Source organism: Hoplias malabaricus, chromosome 13, assembly GCF_029633855.1.
Source record: "Hoplias malabaricus isolate fHopMal1 chromosome 13, fHopMal1.hap1, whole genome shotgun sequence".
Lineage (NCBI taxonomy): Eukaryota > Metazoa > Chordata > Actinopteri > Characiformes > Erythrinidae > Hoplias > Hoplias malabaricus.
The window spans coordinates 20,319,850-20,345,358 of NC_089812.1; the positions used below are offsets into that span (position 1 = coordinate 20,319,850).

The following is a 25,509-nucleotide window of genomic DNA, read 5'->3' on the forward strand; positions in this document are numbered from 1 at the left end:
CCACCTTGTGCCCAATGATTCCAGTCTATATAAGGACTGATTTGAATACAGATGTAGGAGAGAGAGGTTTGGTTAGTTGGTTGAATAGTTGTGCCAAGAATTTAACTGTATATTTGAAGGAAAAAGATTGCTTCCTCTTATCCCCTGTGTATATTTTTTTCCTTTGTCTTTCTTACTTTTCATTAATTTGGACACCTTTCCACCTTTCACCAAATAAAACACCCTTGCACTGAAGGTGCTATTGTGGCTATCATTTAATTAATTTATATATATATTTTTTTTCTCAACCCATAACCTTATTGGAACACACTACCCTCACCAGTGAGCAAGGTGTGACACAGTTAAAGCAGCCTGTTTTTGGGGTGTTTCTGAGGAGATCGGGTGAGGGATAAGACACTTGCATTATGAAAAAGAACCTCAAGGAGGTTCTAAAACTGATCACAGTTACAGAGGAAGTGGGACCCGGTGTTGCTCTCAAAAAACCGTCACATCGATATCTGCCAGATGTCCAGCACTGCAAACGATTCTGGAGAACTTCAGTTGTCGCAGCTATTCAAACCCCACGCTGTGTGTTTTTTCATTGTGTTAGTGATCTCCCAAATTTAGAGTCAGTTCCACCTTAAATAATTTAACTAACAGCAAAAATAAATCAGTGTTACTCACATATGGAGTAGGAATAGAGCAACATCCTCATCTAATTTTATGCCTTTAATGTTCTGAATCTCTCTACCGTCCAATCATCTGAGAGAGAGAATATCCAGCTCTTCTGTTTCATGCATATGGAGCTGGAGGAAGAAAAGAAACAGAAAGAAATGAAGAATATCTGCACTAGAGCATAAAGCCTGGAGGTCTCAGATGTGGAGTCCACCTTAAAAACACGATATTCTTCTTGGTATCACTTTAAAAACACAGTGTTTCAGTTTCCTGCTGGAGTCAAACACTTAATTCCTGTTTGATACCACCTTAACACTGCATTTGTTTAATGAATGAGTCCATATTTGTCTAATTGTGGAATTTTCAGATTGTGAGTATCAGTAATAACAAATACAACCAACTTCTGAGAGTGAACTTTTGCAGATCTCATGATGAAATGAAAGGAGGCTGTAACTAAAGTGAAGAGAGGACACAGATTGATGGTGGATGCTGTTGTGTAGTTGGTTTAATATTCTTTTTTTTTCTCTGATGTTTATCACAGATGCTGTTGTTTACAGTTTTATTATGTTCTCTGTTTCTCTGCCGTTTGTGTCTGGTTTAGAGTGGTGTCCAGGAGTGGATGGTTATATCCTGAGCAGTAGGAAGAACATTGCCATGAGGAGCGACTCTAACTCCGGAGGAGGTGGAGTGCTCTACTCCAGCTCTCCAACTTACTACTGCGGACAAACACTCACATTCAAGTAAGACTCTGGAACACACACTCATACGTACGCACCCTTTTCAGCACAGATCACAGATTGTCAAAATTTTAAAAATGTCTATTCACTATTTAGCAAAATAGAAAAAAATGAGACTAAATTTGATTTAAAAAGTTGTCTAATAGGTGATTATAAATGTGGTTAGTTTGTGATGCCCATCTGAGACTTGTAGCAAGGAGAACAACGCCCAAGAACCATTTAAAGTTTGATACCACCTTTAAAAAACACAGCCTCATGTCTATGTCTACCACTTTAAAATCCTTACATTACAGTGCTATCATTAAAAATATATATCTTGCACAATATCGCCTTAAAATATATTCTACTTGTTAAATTTTTTTTTTTTAATTCCAGTTCCACGTTAAAAACTGCCTCCTGCTTGATACCACCTTAAAAACAGTACATCACTCAGTAATACCTCAAAAAACACAGCTTCCCTCTCAATACTACCTTAAAAACAGCATCCTGCTCAATACCACATTAAATTCTAATTACGGTGTGTAAAGGGGGGCTGATACAGTTCTGCCATTGATCCTCTGGTCAGTGCCTGGTCTGGTCCTGTTTCAGGTCCATGATCATGTGTTCTGTCCACTCCTGCTCAACAGGACACAGGCTGGAGTCTCTGGACACAACACAGAGCTCTGATTGGTTGATGCTGAGGGACACTTATCTGTGTGTGGTTAGCAGAGCAGGTCCGGATCTGGAGTCCAGGACAGTCCAAGTGGTTTCTCAGCTGTCTCTGTGTCTTCCAATAAACCCAGACACTGAGGAGACGGAGCAGAACCTGAAGCTCCTCCTTCACTGCTGCTGTGTTTACAACAGAGATCACATGACCACAGCGCTAATGCTCCCCCCACTTTCCCGGTTCTGCTCTGGGAGATGGACACAGGTTCTGGAACAGAGTGGGGGTGGCTCTGGGGTTGGGTTTGAAACAGAACCGAGACTGACGGCAGTGACCAGGGGACTAACGCCATTATGTACATATGTACCATTTAACATCCTGCGTGTGTGTGTGTGTGTGTGTGTGTGTGTGTGTAGGATTTCTGCAGCTGGCCAGATGCACAAACTGGACAGTGTTGGTGTGTGTGTGGACAATTGCGAAGGATCCGAGTCTCTCCAGAGAGACCAGGCCGTCTGTATCTCCACCAACGGTATACTACTAATCTCCTCATTTTTAAAGAAATTAAATCAGAGGAAATTAAAGGAGAAATTTATGACCCCACAGCTGTCAGATTCTGTCACTGTTCCCTATGATGGGACTTAATTTTAATTCATATTTATTTTTAAATATTAAATAAACAAACATGTTTTTGAAATCTGTGATCATGAGTCTGTCATCACGCGTGTTGAGTCTGTTGAACAGAGGTTAGTGTTCTCCTCCGAGCGTGTTGAGTCTGATGAACAGAGGTTAGTATTCTCCTCCGAGCGTGTTGAGCTGTTGAACAGAGGTTATTGTTCTCCTCCGAGCGTGTTGAGCTGTTGAATAGGGGTTAGTGTTCTCCTCAGAGCGTGTTGAGTCTGTTGAACAGAGGTTAGTGTTCTCCTCCGATTGTGTTGAGTCTGTTGAACAGGTTAGTGTTCTCCTCCGAGCGTGTTGAGCTGTTGAACAGCGGTTAGTGTTCTCCTCCGAGCGTGTTGAGTCTGATGAACAGAGGTTAGTATTCTCCTCCGAGCGTGTTGAGCTGTTGAACAGAGGTTAGTGTTCTCCTCCGAGCGTGTTGAGCTGTTGAATAGGGGTTATTGTTCTCCTCCGAGCGTGTTGAGCTGTTGAATAGGGGTTAGTGTTCTCCTCAGAGCGTGTTGAGTCTGTTGAACAGAGGTTAGTGTTCTCCTCCGATTGTGTTGAGTCTGTTGAACAGGTTAGTGTTCTCCTCCGAGCGTGTTGAGCTGTTGAACAGCGGTTAGTGTTCTCCTCCGAGCGTGTTGAGTCTGATGAGCAGAGGTTAGTGTTCTCCTCTGAGCGTGTTGAGTCTGATGAACAGAGGTTAGTGTTCTCCTCTGAGCGTGTTGAGTCTGATGAACAGAGGTTAGTGTTCTGCTCCGAGCGTGTTGAACTGTTGAACAGAGGTTAGTGTTCTCCTCTGAGCGTGTTGAGCTGTTGAACAGTGGTTAGTGTTCTCCTCCGAGCATGTTGAGTCTGATGAACAGAGGTTAGTGTTCTCCTCCGAGCGTGTTGAGTCTGATGAACAGAGGTTAGTGTTCTCCTCCGAGTGTGTTGAGTCTGTTGAACAGAGGTTAGTGTTCTCCTCCGATTATGTTGAGTCTGTTGAACAGAGGTTAGTGTTCTCCTCCGAGCGTGTTGAGCTGTTGAACAGGGGTTAGTGTTCTCCTCCGAGCGTGTTGAGTCTGATGAACAGAGGTTAGTGTTCTCCTCCGAGCGTGTTGAGTCTAATGAACAGAGGTTATTGTTCTCCTCCGAGTGTGTTGAGTCTGTTGAACAGAGGTTAGTGTTCTCCTCCGATTATGTTGAGTCTGTTGAACAGAGGTTAGTGTTCTCCTCCGAGCGTGTTGAGCTGTTGAACAGGGGTTAGTGTTCTCCTCCGAGCGTGTTGAGTCTGATGAGTTAAAGATATGAATCGTGATTTTAACTTTAACCGCTGTTTTTTTATTCTCAGGTGCGGTGTTTGTAAATGGTAAAGAAATGACCAATCAGCTGCCAGCTATCAGTGTGGGTTCCTCTGTGACCTTCGACATGGAGGCGGTCAGTTTATTCCCCGTCAACAACAACAACCCCAGTGACAGTGCCAGCTTCAAACTGAGGGTGACGATTGGCTCAGGGAACCGGGAGGTGGTATTCTATTGGCTGCTGGAGCAGGTGGTGGACAGCCTGTTTTTCGGCTGTTCCTTCGTTCACCCCGGCTGGAAGGTGCTCGTCTTCTGAGGGAAAGGAGGAGTTACCTGTGATTTTTAAACTCTCTAATGATTTTAAAATGTAAACTGTTCCAGCTTTAAAGACCACACCCTCCAGAACATCTGACTTTTAATGTGAGCAGTTTTTTATTGGTTTTATTTTAATTGTTTTCTTTTATTAGAAAGATGTGAAATCGTCTTCATGATAAACTCTCCATCTTCGTTTTCTGAGCATAGCGTTAATATTTCCCATCTTTAATGGTGCAGTTAGACATTTTTTAGTTAGACAACTCCATTTTAACTCTTAACTAAAAGAGGCAAACGAGATACATGAATGTGATTATAGAAAATACGCTGCGACTCTGAGAGGTAAAATTTAAATACAATCTCTCATCCAGGCCACTAGGTGTCAGTATATAGAATTTCATAAGAAAAAAGAAGTGGAGTGCACCTTTAAACATCACTTCACTAAGTTCAGGTTTCAGTCAAGAAGAGAACTTTGCAAGGAGAGATGCAAGGATTTCTCTGTGTCACACAGTTGAATCTTTGCATGTTGCTCTGGTGATGTTTCTGCTTTATTTGTTTACAACCCTTTAAAAAACTAACAAAAACAACTATGTGTAACAAAACTGTAACCTTTCAGGTTTCCAAGAAAAAATAACTTCTACGCCCATGCCTGTGGGAACATTGTTTATATTGACTGATTTAAAAATCTGGAACAGAATCCCGGTCTAGGGGGCGCTCTCATGTTACTCTGATTGTTGTCGATGTTGATGAGAGGAACGTCTCTTCGCTGAGCGATATCTCAGAGACATATGTGTTTAGTGTTTGGTTAAAGTCACGTGGTGTTTTTGGGGCTCGTCTTAAACCTGACCAGAGATTGGCCACTGGCTCCTGCTTAGGGACCCTGCTCCATAAGGGGACGCTGTTGGGCATCACGACAGTGACACTGCTGGTTTAAATGTGCTTTTTCATTTTCTCCTGTTAGATTGTACCAGGCTGTGTTCAGCTTGGTTGCTCGTTGCGGATTCGCAGGGATGTTGACATTGCCATGGCAATGCCACTGTCCAACATTGTGATGTGACCCGCCCCCAAAGCTTGGAGTAATAGAGAAAATGTATACAGAACATAACACAAGGCCAACATGCTCTTTATAAAAGTGCCACTGAGAACACACCCTAAATTCAGCTCTGAAACTCAGAGACAGGAACCATTCCCCAAACTCTTAGTTTATCTCCTTTTTATTTGGAAGTTTCTCTGTAACTGAAGACTGTTGATTTTTCAGTTGCTATCAGTTTCTTCCTTTAGTTTTATCTACACAGTGTATTCGAGGTTTTTCATATATAAAGTCAAGAGTTAATAACGTGCTCAGCAGCTCTTCTGAAATCTGGACGTGTTTCTGAGGTGTTTAAAGTTTGGGTTGAGTCTTTATGGGGCTTTTGGTCTCATCGTCAGGAAGAGGCCTTTCTGCAGAAACTCGCTGCTCAGGTTTTACCACAAAAAAGTATGAAAAAAAAACTGTAGAGATCAAAGTGAACCAGCAGCTTTTTTTTTTTTTTGCAATGAGGTCTGAGCGCAACGACACCTTTCCTCTGATGTGAAAACAAGCCTGTCAGTGTTTACAAACGGTTAAAATACTTGTGTTGGGTGTTGTTTTTTAGTTTTTCTTTTTGCCAAATAAGACTCCACACAGGACAGTCTCTTCTCCACAACTTACCGCCCTTTCTCTGAGCTTTCTGAAAGTTTTCCTATTGTTGAATCATCCCTCAGAACGATGCTAGCCAATGTTCCTGAGGGATTGGGACAGTCCTAAACACTGGGGAAGATGGAAATTAAGCAAAAAACTTAACACAACTAACTTCAGTGTTTTGGGTTGAAGTCCTGTCTCTGATAAAACTTGACTTGCTTTGTTGTGTATTTAAAATAAAAGGACATTATCTATGCAAGGTCCATGTTGTCGGAGAATTAGATTATTAATTGATTCTTTTAGAGTATCATTAATGTCCGGAATGGCTCAAAATAAAAGGTACTTGGATCGCGTACTACTGTCCATGGAGAGACTGCTGGAGGGGAACACCACCCCAGGGCCTGACCAATACGATACCCACAATCTTAAAATTGATCCTTATCACTGATAAACATCAACTACGACTCTGAAAGCTTTGCTTTAAATCAAATTTCAATTACAATTTCAGAACACTGCACGTACATTATACTACAGGCCTGGAGCAGACTTCATAATCATAATCTACAGTAAATTACAGAATATTAAAATATTAAAGGTACAGTAGGTAATTTCGCCTGACAACGTTATTGTAGTTTTCATACCCAACCACCAGAGGTCACACAGCCTGAATCCCAACCGATGCATTGGTCAAGGAGGTTTGGTGAAACAGTTCAGCCAATCTTAATACATTCCTCATCCATTATTCCTCGACCAAACACCTTTGTAATTCCTGGGTAATCTTGAGTTCCAGCGGCGTTAATAGACAGTGGACATATCGGTCCGGCCCTGAACGAGACTGACAGGTCGCTGGAGGACACGTATCTAAAACTGTGATGGCTGTTTGTGTTTTACCTCATTAGTGTTTGTGCCTTCTGGAAACAACTGAACATTCGCCACAAAAATAAAGTGTAACATTTCAGAACAAACCAGTGTGCTTTAATCTGTAACATTTAAGCGTTTTTAAAAGTTAGATCCTGTGTGTGAGTGTGACTGGATGAGTGTGTGTGACTAGGTGAATGTGAGACTGGGTGAATGTAACGGTCCACAGGTGTGAGAGAGACTGGGTGAGTGAGTGAAAAGGTCCACAGGGGTGAGTGTGTGTGTGAGAGAGAAACTGTCCCCAGGTGTGAGTGGGTGGGTGTGTGTGAGAAATGGTTCACAGGTGTGTGTCTGGGTGAGTGTGAGAGATACGGTTCACATGTGTGAGTGGGTAAGAATCGGTTCCCAAGTGTGACTGCGTGAGTGTGTGAGAAACGATTCCCAAGTGTGACTGGGTGAGTGTGTGAGAAACGGTTCACATGTGTGAGTGGGTAAGAAATGGTTCCCAAGTGTGACTGCGTGAGTGTGTGAGAAACGGTTCCCAAGTGTGACTGGGTGAGTGTGTGCGAAACGGTTCACAGGTGTAACTGGGTGTGTGAGAAACTGTCCCCAGGTGTGTGTGAGAAGCGGTTCACAGGTGAGTGTTTTCCTGTCATTGCCCTCCATGTGGTCTCTAGACCCAGTACCACCCTGACAAAATGGTTAATGAGTGCATGAATTAATACATATTCCAGTAACTGACAAGTAACAGAAGTTCTCAATAATGGAAAAAAATCTTTATTTTTAAATAATAAAAAAAAATTCTTGTCACTCTTTAAAAAGAGCAAAAGCACCATCCTCAGCGCAGCCGTTGGACCTGACTCCTGGCAGTTTGCTTCATCTCTTTAAAATCTGTTTAACCTTCATGGCCAACACATCTTGTGCAAATGATGCTGGTTTGTATTTGTTTTTGGAGTCACTGAAAGCATAGATAAGTCACTGAAGCTGGTAAAGTCAAAAATCAGAAAAATCCCTCTGCGCTGATCCTCCGGCCAGGTCCAGGTCCCACTTCGTCTGAAACACGGCGCCGCCTTCGGGAACTGAAGCTCCGGCCCGAGAACAGCAAGGAACGCATTAAGAGTTGAAGCAGTGTCGCTTCCTTTGGTTTGTAAAATTCCACCCAAGACATCCCAGAACAAAGCCATTAAGAGATTAAATCTTCCCCAAAGCGCTATTCTCTTCCCTGTTACGTAGATTATGTACAAATTAATAAACAGAGCCATTTAAAAAAATAAAAAATAAAAAAAAAAAACACAGGAGAGCAGGATTAACCTGTCGGCCAGATCACTTCAGCTTGGAGCTCAGCGACTGTCCCTCAGCTCTGTTCTGTGGCTTAAGTTATCTGGCTAAACTGAGAAATCCTGCTTTGTGGAACACACTCCTGTCAGGTTTCAGGAAGGAGAATGGCACAAAAACAGCAGTCAAAACAAATACACTCTCTGCCATAAAAGGGAAAAGAAACAGGAGCTCAAACAACTGTTCAACTCAAACTAAACCAGAGACAGAGAGAAAACAGACATGAACCAGATTCAGACAGAATTAGTTTTACCTGTGGACGTGGGTTAAAGTAAGTATTACGGTGGGTATCTAAGTGGTTTTCGTCTTGCCCTTTTACCTACTCTAAGGATATTAATTCCTTCTGAATTGACTTGTGGGGAATATGCCATCATATCCCGGGTTGAAGGAGTATTTCAATGTTTTTTCCAAGAATGGAGGGGCAGGAGGCATTATGCGAAATATTTAGTTCAAGTACGAGGATAATCTCAGGATAATTCTGGCAGCTGTAGAGAAGATTCTTGCACAACAGCAGCTACAGACATGTTATGAACGTGTCTTACTCATTAAGTTACTACAAATAAATGGATAATAACAGCAGATGATAATACATTTGATTGGTGGGCTGGTAGTCTAAAAATTCCAGTAGCTCCGCTGTGACTGACCCACTGTGTGAATTCGAATAGCTGCTCCCATCTCAAGATTTCTTCTCTAGTGAGAATCTACCATCAACATTATTGACGTCCTGTGGAAAAATGACATTACCCCTCTCCCCACGGAAAACTAATCCCATCCACACACACAAAGCAAGAGAGAGGAGCGAGAGAGAGAAAGAGAGACCGCTGGAGCTCCTGTAAAAGCGGTGCATGATTAAAAAGTTGAGTTAAAAATGTCCTGAACGCGGCTCCAAGCCCATGACCCAACAGGTTCATGGGAAAAGAAGTGTAAACATTGTGGCAGGGTTCTAGTTCCTGCTTAGGAGGCTGATACCCTCTCCCCCGAGTGTGTTATTAATACCCTGTTTGTGTCCCAGGCTGTAAATTCTCTTCAGGAAACATTTCCAGAACTTCAGCCCTGGAGTACATTAGTACAACTGTCCATCTTTTCTCTAACCTCTGCATCTGGAGTGGACCCCTGGCTCACACAGTAGTTCTGACCCATTTGGGTTACGGTTAGCTCCCTGATCTGATAACGTTCACGTGTGTCCCCAACAGGACATGTTAATGTAAATTCAAATTTCTCTAGTGGTGTGGAGACAGTAGCAACCACCGCAGTACCCATAGCATCCAACTAGCAACATCTTAGCAACAACCATGCATATGATAGCCCCTGTCTAACAAAACCCTAGCAACCACCCGGGATACCACAGAACCTACCAAAATCCCTAACATACATATGGATGACTACACTTAGAAATGTCTTGGCAACTCCTTAGCAACCACTTTGGATAAACCTTTTTTAATCATAATTTTAAATGACTTTAATGGGATGAATTAATATTTGTTCACAAGTCTTCAGCTTGATGGTGGTGAATGTGTTTGTTATCCAGAAGCAATCATCCAACATCAACAGCTATTGTCACCAATATTTGTGAAGGCTGAATACCATCAAATCCTCACAGCATAGTTTCAACAAATGGTCTAAAGCTTTCCCAGGTAGAGACTGTTACTAATGTGAAGAGGAATACAATCCTGATTAATGCCCTTCATTTGAATACTTTCAAACTTCATTTGAAATCTTTCACAAAACCTCAGGAATTAGTTTTACCAAATATTTATACACATTTTCAGAATTTCTAGAGACAGAACTCCACTCCTGGTTGTCTGTTTCTGTTTAACAAGTAAAAACAAGTTTAGATTTAGAATGTTTTCTGTTCTTTCCCAAATTCAGGAAAAGCCTGAAAGTGCTGGTGGTAACTGACCATTAAAGGTTTTTAAAGTGTTTAAAACTGCTGGAATATTCCTTGGTAATTAGCTGAACCCAGAATTATTAAAGAGCAACACCAGCCAAATATAGAAAAAGAAACAGAAATAAGGTCTGGTGGTTAATCTGCTGACCGTCTCAACTGTGGAAAGTTATTTCAAGATAGGTTTATAATTAAATAACTTTTGATGTAAGAGGTTCCAAGGGCAAAAATTCCCACCTTCATCTGACCGTTGAGGGATATATCTGTAACTGCCCCACCCAAAATGAAATCACAGAGGGGAGTTACAGTCCAAAACCTTCAAGGAGTGTGAAGGGAGCAGAGAAGAAGTTGGTGTTGCTCTTTAAAGCAGCTTTAAATGCTAAGTCACACCATCCTCCAGTCCTCCAGGACTGCACTCCCAAATTCCAGCCAGATATTGGTTTTGGGCGACGTTGACAAACCAAGCAACAATTTTAGACAATGATTTGTACAAAATAAAACAACTCCCCAAATGCCACTGAAGATGGAGAAGGAAACCAAGTCTCTCCACTTTGTTCCATATTTAAAATATATTAAAATATCTTTCCAAGTCTTTTTCAAAACAGGCACCAAATCTTAAAGTTTATACCAAGGTCTCAGGGTAGACGCCAGAGGTCACATCCACAAAAACATATTTTAACGTTTATTTTTAACGCTGATTGCTGCTGAAAAAGGTTGTTAACATCACTTTGTTCAGGTTTCTGCTCCAATTTCACGACGGATTTGAGGTTAAAACACAGGGAGCTGGGAACTCGGATGCAGAAAATGGGAAAATCCCATTATTTTCCACAGTTCTCCCTTTTTCCAGAAAAAGAAAAAACCCAGAAACAAGCCCTCCCCCTAAAAGCCCAGAGCCTGAGCAGAATTAGTCCAGAAATTCAAGCCAGAATCAGAGGTACCACCCAAGGTGAGCTTCCTCAAGCCTGGGTTTTCCCAGGTTCTGAGGTTTGACTGGTGCTGCCTGGGATCTCGTCATTGCGCAGCTGGACCTGCCGGAGTAGAGCCATGGCCTTGTCAATGGTCATGGTGCTCACCAGGCCAAAGTCATGCATGCTGACGAGGTGCAGGAGGAAGTTCCTGCAGAGGTTCTTCTCCATGATGATGGGGCCACACTTCTCCGCAAACAGTAGGCACGCCTGGTTCATCTGATTGTCAGCTATGAACCTGGAGGAGAAGACAAGCATTCACTCAGATTCCTCCAGTTGTCTTGAGGTTTAAAACCAGTAAATCATGATTTTCTCAACTGGTTCTACTCTGACCTCATTACACTGAAACCTATAGTGCTTTTCCATCAAGGAGGAACCGGTACAGTTCCAGGGCGTGTGGAGAGTCAGTAACTCAAGAAAGAGCTCAGAGCCTGGGGTCATTTACACTGTTTCATATAAATAAATAATATGAAATAAAACAGGAACATGCTCCGTTTGTGGTGTTTCTGGGTCTGTGTTTGGTGCGACATTGTGTGCGTTGGTCAGAGCCGCAGCTCTGCGTTGGTTACGTTTCTCCGCAGTTCACAACCTCAGCAGGACACCTCTGAACTCAGCAACATTTACAGTGTTTTATCTCACTCTGATCTGACTCCACGGTAAACACAGAATAAACAATGACTCTGTCATGACTCTAACAGTTTATCTGTGGCTCTGGTGCTGTATTCAGCCAGAACAGCACCACCCGCTGATGATGTATCCTCAGTTCCCCTCTAAACTCAAGCCAGGTTCACCAATATTCCAGAACCAGGAACGGAACCAGTTCAAGAAACATAGTACTTTTGTCAGACTTGCTTTATTGAGCAGAAACTTGTTCTTTCAAGGGCCATGAAGTGGTGAGGAGACATTACAATGACAAACTTTAAATAGAAAGTGGGTGTTTCTGTCTTACTGTAAACCAACAATATAGGGGGCGATCTAGTCAATTGTAGTTGCCTAGATCTACATAGCATAGAAAACACTGGTAGCTCCTTCCAAATCCACAGACCCCCCTGAGGACGTAATATAACAGGAGTCCGTTTTTCAGAGGGAAGTAATGCAAATACACACCCATGTTTCATGACATGAAGGTTCCACAGTTTCATCACCTCCTTCTCTCCTTCGTTGACGTCTGTGAAATCCTCGATTTGCTGCAAGAAACAAAACCAGGATCAGTGAGCTTTTAGAAACAACAACAAATAAAACAAAAACTAAACAATAGTAGCTGCTGAGCCTCCTGATGCTTCTAACTGATCTTGACATTTTTATGTTGGTACAGAGTCATTCCCCTACCCTCCACTCAGCCAATTAAATTACATCCGGTGTTAAATCTGCCCAATGAGAGAAGAGGAAAGATACGTTCCTAGCAGACGTTTCAAAAGACTGATCAATCCAAACATTTTCACTTTGAGAGTGAAGACTTCTCACAAAAGGCAAACAACTTTAAACTATTTTAATCCAGAGTGTAAACTTTACTGTCTTAAAAATAGACATTTAACATCACAGATGCTCCTAGCATTCCTGCTAACATTTCAAGATGATGGCAAAAAGGGGTTATTAGGATGTTATTTTAACGATACCTCTTAAACAGTTACACTAAAACCAGGTGACAGTTTTATTGATGCAAAGCACAGAATAAAGCCCCTTGTGGAATTTCAGTGAGTGAGTTTATAAAATTAACTAAAACTCACCTGATCAATTAGTACTGAGTTTAAGACATACTTCTGAACTCCTTTCAAGGGGATGTGGGAAAACCGCTTTTTTACGTTCCAAAGCACAGTGTCTTTTAAGGTTTAATGGTATGTGTGAGGGAAAAAAATAAATAAACACTTCTTGAATGTGTCTAAAGTGTAATTTGTCTGCGTTTATACACTGTCTGAATTCACACAGAAACTCGTGTAACTCGAGCTGTTTAGTTTTGTAGCACTGTCAATAAAGCAGTTAGCCGTCTCCTCTCTTTTGGAGACATTTCTACCCTAAGTGATGCACAAAAAAAAGTAAATATTATGCACTTATGGAGCAAGAATAGAGCAACACCATCTCTGTTAGTGCTTTTTGAATATTTGGAGTTCTCTCCATTGTCTAAAAGAAGTATAGATGCCTTTTCTGTGCTGTGAGCAGAGAGAGAAAGCCTAAAATTCCGGACTGAGAAAGCTTGTTAATTTAACCGTTTACTGACACTGGGGCTTCATAAACACATCAGACTGATTTCGAGCACACAGAGTGCAGAGCAGCACATGGTGATGAATTTTATAAAAAGTGTTTTTTTTCCGTTCCATCACCAATTAAGATGAAAGTAGGCCTGTCAATCGTTACATATCCCACCATTTGTGAAACCCAGCGGATTCCATCCAACTTCCAGAACTGTGTTTACTTGAGCTCACACCATGTGTGTGTCAACATGACAATCTTGAGAATTTTCTTTAACTGCTGCATAAAAGGGAGCATTTTACTGAGAGTGTGAGCTACAAGCCACTTGGCACGACATATCTTAATAAAGGCCACAAGAATCCAGTACTCTCCTCACCATGGTCGTCTTTTCCTGGAGCCACTCAGGGTCCCTCTCGTCCTCGCTGTCCACCTCCATCTCCTGCGGCCGGAGGGGCATGCAGCTGTCGCTGTGGAAGTACAGTCGGTTGTGTCCGCTCACATAGGTCCGCTGCTGCTCCAGCTGACCTTCCTCAGACTCCAAAAACTCGGACAGACTCGGTTTCAGGCGCTTTGGTCTGCAGAGAAAGCATTATAAATCACAGGTGTTAACAGACCCTCAAAATACAAACACTGCTGCAAATAAACAAATGCATAATCACAAACAAAAGCCAACAATCAACTATCATCAGGAAGCTGTTTATTATTTTCTTTATTCAAAGTTTAAATTCGCAACTAATTCTGTTTAAAAAAAAATGAAGAGGTCTAGCTCAGGTATCTTCTTTCAGGAAATGAAATATTGTCAGCCACTCATGCTGAATTCAGGTGGTGTCGGTTTAATTGTGAAGTTTCCCACCAGGAGACACCAAATGAACACACTCTCGAGGAAGCTGAAGACGAACACATTGAAATTCTTAATGCAGCAAGAACTGCCCGAGTAAACACTTATCAACACAACGTAACACTCCATCAGCAGTGAAATATCAAATAATAATGTACCGTTAGTACTTAAATCTAAGAGTAGTGTCACTGTAAACACCTACAAAGAACACATGTTCAAAATCACCTGTAGAAAGACTAAAATCAACAGGACATATTGAAGTTTTTTTAAACTTCCCACAAGAACGCCATGAACGTGACCAAGTCAGGGGAACGAGTTGGACCTCAGAGGAATCCACCAGCCGACTTGCACTTGAATGCAACAGTTTTAAGGGGGAATAAAATGAACACATACAGGTAGCTGTTTAGTGAACTATATACGTTTTCTCCAACCTCCAACCGCACCCCAGCAAAGACAACAGCAAGGCAACAGTTCATTGTGACCACAGCTGCAGACAAAACAATGCAAAGAAAGCCAATAAAAACAAACTCAACTGAACAAGAGGTTCCAGAAACCCTGTATAAACCAACAACATGAAATGTATAAAATATAACCAAAAATGAAAGCTGCTGCATTAGTCTCCAAATCTGTGTTTTTTTTTTTAAGAAAAGCATCCACCAACACTCCCGCTCCCTCTCTGAGTCACTATCACATCTAAGCTCTTTATACTCCTCACTTTTTTGGACTTCAAGATAAAATCCAGGCTTCTAAAGTGATGCTACTACTAAGATTTACTAATGTGATTTTTATAAAAACATATTGTCTGAGCAAAAATTCAAACATGAACAAATCACAAAAAATTAATTGCCTTAGGAATGAGAATGGAACTTCATTCTGAAGATTGTCTCACTAGCCCACAAACGCACTTTAGCTCACTCTCCCCGTATCAGTGACACATTCACGTTTCTCAAAGTCCGTTTGTTTCACGTGTCATACATGAAGCTTGTGAGGTCTGTGTTCACCTGAGGTTTCCCATACTCACTGACACTGTGCTGTCAGTGAGTGCACTATGCAGGGTGTATTACCCTTTGCTCTCAAACCCCTGCTCTATCACCCAAATGGTCTCTCCTTCAGGTATCAAGTCATACATTTAAAAGTAAATATGCATTGTCTCCAGGACCCTGCAAGTATCAAGTCATAAATTCCACAAAGAAGGAATGAACTGCTTCTCCTTTACAAGTCACATAGTGTTAAACACATATGATTAATACAAATGAATTATGTAATTTCCTTGGAAGGGAGGAGAAAAAAAATAAATACAAAAACCCACATACTGATGAATTTCCACAATATTCAGTGAGCTGCTGCATGACCTAATCTCATCTTAAGGCTCAACTACTGCTCTTCCTTCACTGGCATCCAGGAGCTGCCCACATCAGATTTAAACTTTTGACGACAAGCTCCATAGCCAGGAATGGACGAGCATCTGTCTACAGGACAGACCCAGTCAGGACCAGTCCCTCCCTACACGAAGACAGTAGTCAAAACCTGATCTGTGCCTTCAGTGCTTTGTATGGCTCGGCATGAACCATCATCCTTCTATTTTTGTGGGAGATGAGTATCAAAACTTTCTGTCTGTACTGGACTCACATGATGGAAATGAGCTGGGTGCCAAAGTACAGACCTGCAGACGAGTATGTGGGTAACAGAGGTCCGCTTGACCGGACCATTGCGGCTGAAGGCAAAGCCGGGCTGGCAGTGGATGTCCTGAGGGTTCCCCACGTACGAGCCGTCGTAGCATTCGTTCACAGATACATCGATACGGGCTCCTTTCGGATGAGGCTGTAAATCAACACATGAAACATTCAGACTCATTACTAACTCTCAGGAAAACCCACTCTCTGATCATTTTCTAAAAAGCATTGTACCTGATCAGAGAAACTCTTAAAAACAATTCATACCTTACTACATTTAAAGTACGGAACCATATTAGTGTTACAGAACTATACCTGAGGACCTGGGCCCAATTTCACAAAGTCTTAAATGGGACATATGAGGAAATCCCTTGATCATGGGCAAAAAATGTTTATCGGGAGTCCACCAACTCACACTGTGAAACAAGACAGAAAACATGGGATAAAACGAGCCGTTCTGACTCTGCTCCGCTTCTGATGTCAAGTGCAGAGACTTTAGAATGGTCCCGCCCCCTCATCTGAGTCTGTCCAATCACAGTGCTGGACCCAGGTTTATGTGAGAGCGCAAAGACGAAGTTAAACGCAGCCAAATAGACACAACGAGCGCAGGGAAATAAGATTTTCTGTTTCAAACCTTAGAGTCATCGCTGTGTAACTGCAGTAAGAGAAATAAAGAAGAGAAATAAGAGCACTGAGTAAAAACAGAAAAAATGAGAATGGAGAAGAAAGAGAATCCAAACATTAAAGAATTTCAAAAATAACATTTAAAAATGTGGACATTCCTAATAACATTATATTTACAGGTAGGTTTCTAAAAAAAATCCTGCTGCAGTTTCTTCTTCAAAATGTTCAACTCAGCATCACTCTATATCAAAGGGTGCAAATTCTCTTAAGGACTTCCATCATGGGATTATAGGTTTTAATAAGGAAGGTTTCAATACAAAACGTTGTACACAGACTATTGTTGTTATCTCATGACTGATAAAGGGAGGTCCTGTTGATCTGCATATCAATCACGATATTGCAATTATAAAATTGGCAACATTCGATATTTCTCCTCAAGTTGTTCAGCCTCACACTCAAGGAGTTTTCACTGCTTTCTTATATATTCCACCCTCCTCTGGGTGAGTGAGTGAAGATGCCTATAAAGCAGTAGGATGTTTACATTTTCTCACCACGTAGTTGAAGATGAAGCGGCTGTGAGAGAGTTTGAGGTGTTTGAGCAGGCTGTAGAGTTTCCTGCAGTTCAGTGTGCACCAGGGACAGTGAAGATCGTCTCTCGCCTCAGTCTGCTGTCGAGTGTTATTGTTGTATAAAAACTGAAAAGAGAAAACAGAAGTAGCCTTGAGAACAACACACAAAGCCTGAGAGGAGGTCAAGAATTAATGTCAGCAGTCTTTCAGAAATGCAGCTCTTTTTCCAATATCCTCTCCTGATTATTCCCAGAAAAACCTCCAGCCAGCTGAGTTTCAAAGGAGCTATTCAAAGCAGTTTTCATGGGTAATGTAGTTTCACAACAAAGCATTCTCCATAAAAATTATTTTTCTATAAAGTGTAACTCATCAGATGAAGAATCAAACTTCCCTCAGCCAGAAAAATAAAACCAGTTTATGCTCCTTTGGAGTGGCTATGTACGTGGAGAACATGACTGATCACTTCTTTAAACATTTTATTGTAAAGATAAAGCAACAAAGTTTAAGACAGGCAGCTAGGTTTTTCAGAGTACGTTTTAAAATCATTATCCTTCTTGTCTCTCACAAACCAGGGCTTGATTAAACTACTCTGCACTAAACACTGAATATCCACAGCCAGAAACAGCTTAGCTTAAAACCTCTGCACAGAATTACAGGAATCTCTGGGTTTGTTTGGTTTTCCTGGAGTTGAAACCTGAACAGAACAGAGCACACACTCAGGACAGAAAGGCCATACACCCCCAAAACAGTAGTTACCTGATAATAAACACGTAGTTTTTGTCGAGGCTCCACATGGACCTGCTCCCTCCGAACCGGCAAGTCTGCACTAACTGGATCTTTAACCACTGAAAATCAGTACAAATACACTTCATACATTTATAACAGTGCACTAGAAAACAGGTTTACAAAAACCCTAATATCTAAAGTATTTTAGTGCCAAACTATAGCACACCGAACCATAATATAGTCCATTTTTATAAACAATTGTGCTTCATGTTTTGCAATAAATCAATAAAATAAACGTTTGTTTTCTTTGCCAAATAAACCAGTTGTTTTTGCTTATCCCAGCTATTCCATACTTTACATATTCATTACGTCTGCAGGTAATAAATCAATCATTCAAGGTCAAGATTAAAATAAATGAGTGAAAGTGATCTGGTTACAGCGCCCCTGTCCAATGGGGGTTGTGTAAGGTATATCAGGCATCAAAGGAGAAATGGTCAGTGTAAGGATCCGAGGACCACACTATGATGGTTATAATGTTTTGGTCAAAAGTGTGTCAGAGGAACGATGAGCTGTGAGCAGAGACAGGGTCCTTGGCCCGAGTGTCACTAATGGAAGGGGGATTGAAGGCGAGTCCGTCTGGGCCAATCCCACAGAGGAACCACTGCAGCACAACATATTTCTGGCCTGTTTTTCCTGCTTCCAACATCAAGAACTTACTGTTAACCTGCTGTAACCAGATCATCCGTGTTACTCACTTCACCTACAGAGTGGTTTTAATCTTGATCTCTGTCTGATCTGTGTATCATTCCTGAGAGGTCCATCATTATTAAAGACTTACCCCAGACCACAATTAACCCCCCAGGACATACCTAGAGTCTGTGGAGGTTTTGGGGCGCTGGGTCGGTGACTCTCTCCGCTGCTTGAGTCAGAGTTACGAGTCGCCAGAGGCCTAGCCGGAGCTATGGTGCGATCACTCATATCCCCGGTCCAGCGCAGTGTAAACTGCAGAGTTGGGCCGTGAGAGAAGGTATCGAATGGAGGAACCCACTGCAGCGAGACATGGGGAGAAACTTTAAAAGGAGAGTAACAACCATAAAGTTACAAATGCAAAGTTGACTAGCCCTGTGTTCACACAGAGTGAAAAACCATCCTGATCTTATAATTTAAAAAAATTATATTATTTCAAAATGTGATTTTAAGATCATGAGGATTAAATTGAGCTCTACAAAGTGAACAAAACAACAATTAGATTCCACATGTGACAATGTTGAAGAAGTTTAGCTTTATACAAATTAAAGAACTTGTAAATTTTGGTAATCAAATTGTGGAGTCAGTGTGGAGTAAAACAGGAAGATCAAGGAAAATTGTAAAAACTTGTAGATGACATTAGGATTAATTCTCGTTCCTGCTGGGAACACTATTGACTCAGTTTATATAATGCCTTATTTTTGAGTTGATAAGGCAGTTGTGTACACTGAGGAAGAAGCCATGGCAGTAATACATTATTCTTACTCTCAGGTTTAGTGTTGTTGAGAGAGAGGGAGCGGCAAGCATGAACACATTTCCAAACATACTCACCTTTCCATCCAAGATAGTTTCCCACGTGGCTCTTTTTTTACCGATAGGACACTCTTCCATCTCCTGCATAGACACTTCATACTCACCGTCCAGCAGCTGCAGACGCCTGTAAACAGTAGGAAGAAATGTTCTATTAATTTTGAAAAAAAAAATACAGCAAAAACACTTAACTGATAATATGAATTACGCACCTGTTCTTATCAAACACAGTCATTTGGGCCACAAACGTTGACTCTCCATCGTCACGAGAGGAATATCGCTTCTTTCTGTTGGGGACCTCTTCAATAACATCTATATATATATATATATATATATATATATATATATATATATATATATATATACACACACACACACACACACACACACACACACGGGAAACAAATCTTTAAGAATCTAGTTCTCCCGGCCCCCAAATTTCTCTAAAAATGCATTTTCCCCACTGCTAGAGAATTTTGTGGATTACCAGCCCTTATCAATGTGCCCATAAAAAGCAGCACAGAAGCTTTAATCTTAGACTTAAGATCAAATAAGGAGTGAAAAACAAACTTTTAAAATGAATCAGATTTTAGGAAGCGCAGGAGTAATGATCACATACTACCCTTATTATTGTTATATAATATCAGAAAACAGCACAATCAGTAAAAATCTTAAAGACATTGCCAAGGTTGTCAGAGTGTGTCTAGCTGTAGCCGAGGAATACAGAAAGGCATAGAGTTATATCTAGGTCCTTCATAAAAACCAGCTTTCAATATTTCCTGTGTTTTGCACAGGCATACAGTCTTATCAAGTAGTTACTGCAGCAGCAAAATCTCCACTCTTTTCAGAAAAGCATGGATCATTTCTTGGTTTGAGCAGGAACACTACACTTCACGGATCACAGTGATTTTCCACTGCATGGTAACGACTCGTCTCTGGGTGTGCTCCCTTGTCAATTATCTCCTCATTGCCTCCAATAAGATAAAACTACTGTTTACTTCATTAATGTACAGTTGAGTGTGGGCTACACAGGGGCTCTGACGATGTGTTACCTAACGATACCTGTCATACAGAAGTTTTCATGTGATTTTCATGGTAAATTTGTTTTTCTCTGATGCATCATACAATGTGAGCTCACTGTTATTTCCCTCAGGGCTCCAGAACTGTACAAAAACTGTACACAGTGTGACTCGCCCTGTGTTGTAATTTGTAATCTATATGCAATATTTGTTTAATATGTCCCGTTATGACACTGAAACCCTCAGCACTGCAGCCACGCCAGCAGCACTGTTGATCAGGGACAGCAATTTGCACATCTCAGGGTTCATGTCTGCGGGGTTATGTCTCTAACTAACCAGCTACTTATAGTAACTTAAACACAACCTGCATGATTTGAGTTCAAACAGTTGGCAACCATTGCCACTGATCCACAATAAAACACTGCCGTATTACGTATTCTCCCAAACTGTGTCCAATGCCTGAATCCTTACTGGTCTCTCTGCTGGACAGGCCGTTGAGTTCCCTCCCTCCGGGGCAGGTAACCCTGAACAGCAGTGAGTAGGACTTCACCATGTGGCTGTTACTGGGTTCAAACTCGTGACTGGGTACAACGATGGTGGGACAGGATCCAACCTTCACCTGGCTGCTCTCAGGGTTCAAAGGCACCTGCTTTTTACCTGTAGGCACTTGCTTAATGGGGCAACTCACATCCTGTAAACATACAAATGAAAAGGGGCGGTTAAAAGCTAACGCAAGACAAAAATCATAAGAATAAAACAATAAGAATAAAAACAATACTTTCTGAATAATTTAGCTGTCCATACTACATGTCTCTGTTTGTGAATGTTTAGTTACTACATCGTTTGAACACAGCAGCTGTCCTTCACACTGTGTGAAATTTCCATCAAGAATGGACCAATAGAAACGCATCTGTCAAAGCAATAAAGACTTTTTACCTTCCGCTTCTTATGACAGACTTTGATGAGAAGCACCTCCAAAGAGACAGAGTTTTCTTCATTCTCAGAGTTCTGAGAGTTTTTATCTGCAATACAACATAAAATAAAAATTAAACCATCACCAGAGATTACTTTCTGTTAAGCTGAGAGTGACATAATGTAACGGTAACAAAACTAAATTTACTGAATTGTTCTTACCAATTTTATGGAAAAATCCAGTGAAGGTTAGTTGGAGGTGAGAGGCCAAACTGGAGGAAAAACAAAAAGATTATATAACATCATAACATTTAAACCCTTCGGTAACACCAATGTGTCACACTACTTACCTTTTAAGATTCATGAACAAGTTAGAATACAAAACACACCATCAAAACCAAACTTTATACATAAAGTTATTATTTAACATAAATCTGATGTACTCTGAAGTACAGGAGCAATTCGTCTTTTTCTCCAATGATTCTCCCCACGTGTGGAACCATCTTTATGAAGCATAAACTACTTAATTGAGAAGCTACAAAGGGATGTTGTTCTTCATTTCAAGGGAGCTGTGCTTTACAGAAATAAAAGTGTTATAAATATAATTATCTATTTTTTGGCAGTGGAACAGATCAATGACTCCTTTAAATGTCCTCTTACTTGTGTGACTCTTGCTCCATTTTTGTCCGCTCCACTTTAAAGAGAAGGTCATCCACGCTGAAGTATTTTCTAAACCAGAAACAGAGAGGAGAGACACACAGAGCATGTCACAAACTCGCTCAGCCGCTGCCACTAGACAGCTTTTGTCAGTTAGGCTTTATGTGCCTGGATATGCAAATGTTGAAACTGAACACAGTGCAGGTGGCCAGGGCCTAGGTTAAGACCACAGAAAAGTGTTAAAAACAACCTTAAGGTGTAGATTACAACAAAACGTGTCACACTTATTTTCAGTTCATTATGATGAGGTACACATACTCTTGCAGTGTTTGGGCAAATGATAAGACAAAACATTTAGCCTCAGAATATGCAGTGAGCAAAATTGGGCTGTAAAGTGTAAAAGAAGGGTCACATTTAGCCACACGGTGCTTTAGTAACACATGGCAGAGCAAAGTTAACAGTGTGTAAAAATATCTTTATGTATTTTAAAACATTTTACAGTTGATATAACATTTAGGCTACTTGAATTTTATATTCACGTTCACAAGCAGAAATGTGCCAAATAAATTCAAACAAAATACTGCACCAACAACAGAACAGAATGTTTACTCCTCCTGCACAAGATGTGCGCAAACAAGTGCAGAAACAAAAATGTTAGATACATTAGCTTATATGATGATTACATTCTGTCAAACTATGCTAACTGGTGTTAGTGTTGAATAAAAGTTAATTCTGGAGTATGAAAAAGGTTTGAAATTGAGCCTTATAAAGTGAAATTGTGTATAAAAGCTGGCATTACAGAATATAAAACTAAATTAACTATTCAATACCTTTTTCCACTGGTTCTGGAGTTCCGATGGGACATGTATGTAAGGGTCCTGTGCAGAAAAATAGGCTGAAAAAGGAAGAAATAAAAAGATATTTAGCAGTTAGTTAGTCTCTGTTTATCAATAAGAACTCGGTTTTTCAGCCTCTACTTACAGCCATAAGGTTCCTTGTCCGAAGGAATCGATAAATTTGAGTTGGCTCTGAAAATAAAAACAGAGTAAACAGAGGTTTAGTGTCAAGCTTTTAAAGATAATACTGCTACAGTATTGATATCATTCAAACCTGGGCAGATCTGCTATTTATTTACTTGAGTTTTAGAAACTTGACAAAGGCGGTCTATCAATCGGTAAATCACTGTTTAGCTCAAACAACTTAAACTTGATATCAACAATTCACTTTAAATCTATTTCAGTTTCTTAAACTCAGAATGTCTCAGCTTTTTAAAAATCTCTCTCTAAACCTCCAGTATGCATTATTCCTTTAACATGGACCATATGTAGTAAAATATGCACTTGGCCAAATTTCACATTTGAATATTATGTCCGGAAGAAAGCAATTCCTAATATTTGTAGTTTTATTAATAAATAACATGCATACATTCTGGTTCACAATATTGGTAAGATACAAAATCTTTCAACATGCTACAAATCTAAAGATTACTTGTTTTAATTTTTATCAAAGCAGCGCACACAAGTGAACACAACAATTTTTCAAACATTAAACATGTAAAAATAAATAAATAAATAAATAACTTTCCAATGCTACTGCTGTCAGGACATAACCATTTTAGTTTTTTTCTTAACACTGTCAACACTTAAAAATTAATACCAAAAATTGCTAGATTTAACATCCTTTAAACTTTGAAAAAGTTTGTCCCTCTCCTGACCAAGTTAACATTTTGCAGATATGTTTTTGTTCTGGTACCAACAACAAACACGTGAGAGTAGCATTTTTCTAAGAAATATATATTGGATTTAAGCTGTAAACTCTAAAGTACTGTAACTGAGACTTGGAATTTTAAGTAAAGAAAATATCTACAGTTTACTTACAAAAGGCAGATTAATTTCTATTGATTAACACCAAATGTAGCTCCTTAAAAATCAGCATCGGCTTCAAAATTATATTGGCTTTGATGCTGATATTTGAGCAACTTCAAGATCACAATCAGCAGTAAATGAACCAAGATAAAGCAATCGATACACACAAACTAAGCCAGACATTCCTGAGAAGAACAGTCTCAAACTGTGATCTGGGGGATCTTTAGTTTTCTGAGGGCAAATCTGTCAGTTCTAGGGCAAAATTTAATGAGGACACGTGTCTTCAGCTTTGCTGCACGTGTCTCTCTTCACGCGTGCCCCCACCATAAAATAAACCAATTCTGCTACTATTGTAGAAAACTTAAGAAATTAAAGCCTAGATCTCCAATGCAATATACCTCGAAGCTTTCTGTTGCAGTTAGGAAACTGACGATGGCACTGAGATGTATGCCACAGGAGCTTCATTAGGCAATAAAATGTTAAGTAATTTTTGAGTAAATATTGTAAATTCAGTTGTCAAAATAATCTGAAAATACAGGTTCCTCCAGATTACTACTGTAGCAGATGGTTGAAACGAATAATGCCCACGCGAAGAAAGCAATCAAGTATTGTTAGCCTTAAAAATAAACATATTTTTTAACAGAAATAATGACAGTTTCATCTCCAGATGCTTACTTTCGAAAGCCTGCAAGAAAAGCTCATGGTCGGCTTGAATCTGCTCCAGCTTGGGTTTCTTAGTCGTGTTCATGACACCGGAGTTCGGGTGGTTTCCAGCGGTTTTTCCATTGCTGGATCTGTACCCGCTTCCATGATCAGAACCGTGTTTGTGGGGCGCCATTCCCAGAACACGGAACCTCCAAATACGTTCCTGAAAAGGTCTAAGTAAGGCGGAAAACACCGGGGCCCCAAAGCCCCCGAACAAAGAGAAAGGCAGGCACCGGCTTCTCCACTCAAGTCAACCCGGGCCCCAGACTCATCAACACGCCGGGGACTGGGAACACTTGTGAGATCCGGGGTAGTGCTTTATTAAAGCTGACATCTGAGCTAGGCTAGGTCTGATTAGGGATGAAGGGCGATTAATAACCACACAAAACCTGTGGAACTTTATTCAGTTTAAAGCCGGAAAAATGAGGTAGCTGGTTATCTTCCCTGTCATGTAAACGGACTCCAGCCGCTTAACCAAGTAGGACGGAAAAAATCCTCCACAAAAGATGATTATTCTGAATTAACCTGACGTGTAATGGTGTTTATATCGGCTCTAAACCCGAGTAAAAGTTAAAGAGCCCTGCTACAAAAACGACGGAAGACGACGCTTAGCCTTTAGCTTAAATTTACCTCAGGTTAGCTTAGCAACCGACGATTTTCAAAAAAGCCACCGGCGGCAATCGCAGATTTAGCACCGAGCCGCGGGAAAACCGCGTAAAACCACCAAACCACCGGCGCGGTCCGCGGAGGTATAGCCTGGTGAGTGTTGGCTGAGGTAAAGCCCAGTCTTTAAGCCGCTCCGAGGCGGAAAGCGCGGAGTTTGTTCGCGATCTCCGCGGAGAAAAGTTCAGCTCTAGCGGCGAGCGCCTCGATCCCGCCCACCGGCGCGCGCCAAGCAAGTTCGGTGGCGCGCGCGCGCCTGCAGGTTGGCGCTTGGCGCTAATTCCCGCCCGTATTCGGACAAGGCCACGCCCCCTAGCTTCTGAGACTGCTTCGATTGGACAGAAGCTTATTACGGCACACTCTTTCCCGCGCTAATGTGTTCTTTACAGGTTCAGTCGCCTAAATATATTAATAGATATATAAAACCATTACCAGAAAATGTTCCCCTACAGAATTATAAGCAGGAGATATATACAGTCTAAATAATACATAAATAATAAAATATTACAAATTATTAAAATA

At 40.9% G+C, this 25,509-nt stretch overlaps 2 protein-coding genes across 5 annotated transcripts in view; one reads left to right on the forward strand and one right to left on the reverse strand.

The window, feature by feature from the left end:
- crlf3 (cytokine receptor-like factor 3) overlaps positions 1-6,905 on the forward strand; it is a 29,900-nt gene extending 22,995 nt beyond the window's left edge. For all 3 annotated transcript variants that reach the window (XM_066642625.1, XM_066642624.1, XM_066642626.1), the window contains exons 7-9: positions 1,256-1,394; positions 2,451-2,563; positions 4,028-6,905. In XM_066642625.1, the coding sequence (XP_066498722.1) occupies positions 1,256-1,394; positions 2,451-2,563; positions 4,028-4,293 (518 nt within the window). In that variant the 3' untranslated portion in view covers positions 4,294-6,905. The remainder of the gene's footprint in view (positions 1-1,255; positions 1,395-2,450; positions 2,564-4,027) is intronic.
- Positions 6,906-7,587: 682 nt separating this feature from the next.
- On the reverse strand, positions 7,588-25,234 carry suz12a (SUZ12 polycomb repressive complex 2 subunit a). Of its 2 annotated transcripts, XM_066641806.1 has the most exons (16): positions 24,295-25,234; positions 22,736-22,782; positions 22,585-22,649; positions 21,758-21,826; positions 21,320-21,369; positions 21,122-21,207; positions 20,657-20,876; positions 19,379-19,478; positions 19,188-19,293; positions 18,479-18,656; positions 17,640-17,728; positions 16,866-17,009; positions 15,681-15,838; positions 13,556-13,754; positions 12,100-12,179; positions 7,588-11,230 (listed from the first exon to the last, which is right to left on the reverse strand). In XM_066641806.1, the coding sequence occupies exons 1-16, from the start codon at positions 24,455-24,457 to the stop codon at positions 10,984-10,986; spliced, it is 2,001 nt and encodes a 666-aa protein (XP_066497903.1). In that variant the 5' UTR covers positions 24,458-25,234; the 3' UTR covers positions 7,588-10,983. The 2 variants fall into 2 exon arrangements, with proteins under 2 accessions (XP_066497903.1, XP_066497900.1); XM_066641803.1 differs by lacking the exon at positions 7,588-11,230 and having other exon boundaries at positions 11,812-12,179.
- Between the last annotated feature and the right edge of the window lie 275 nt (positions 25,235-25,509).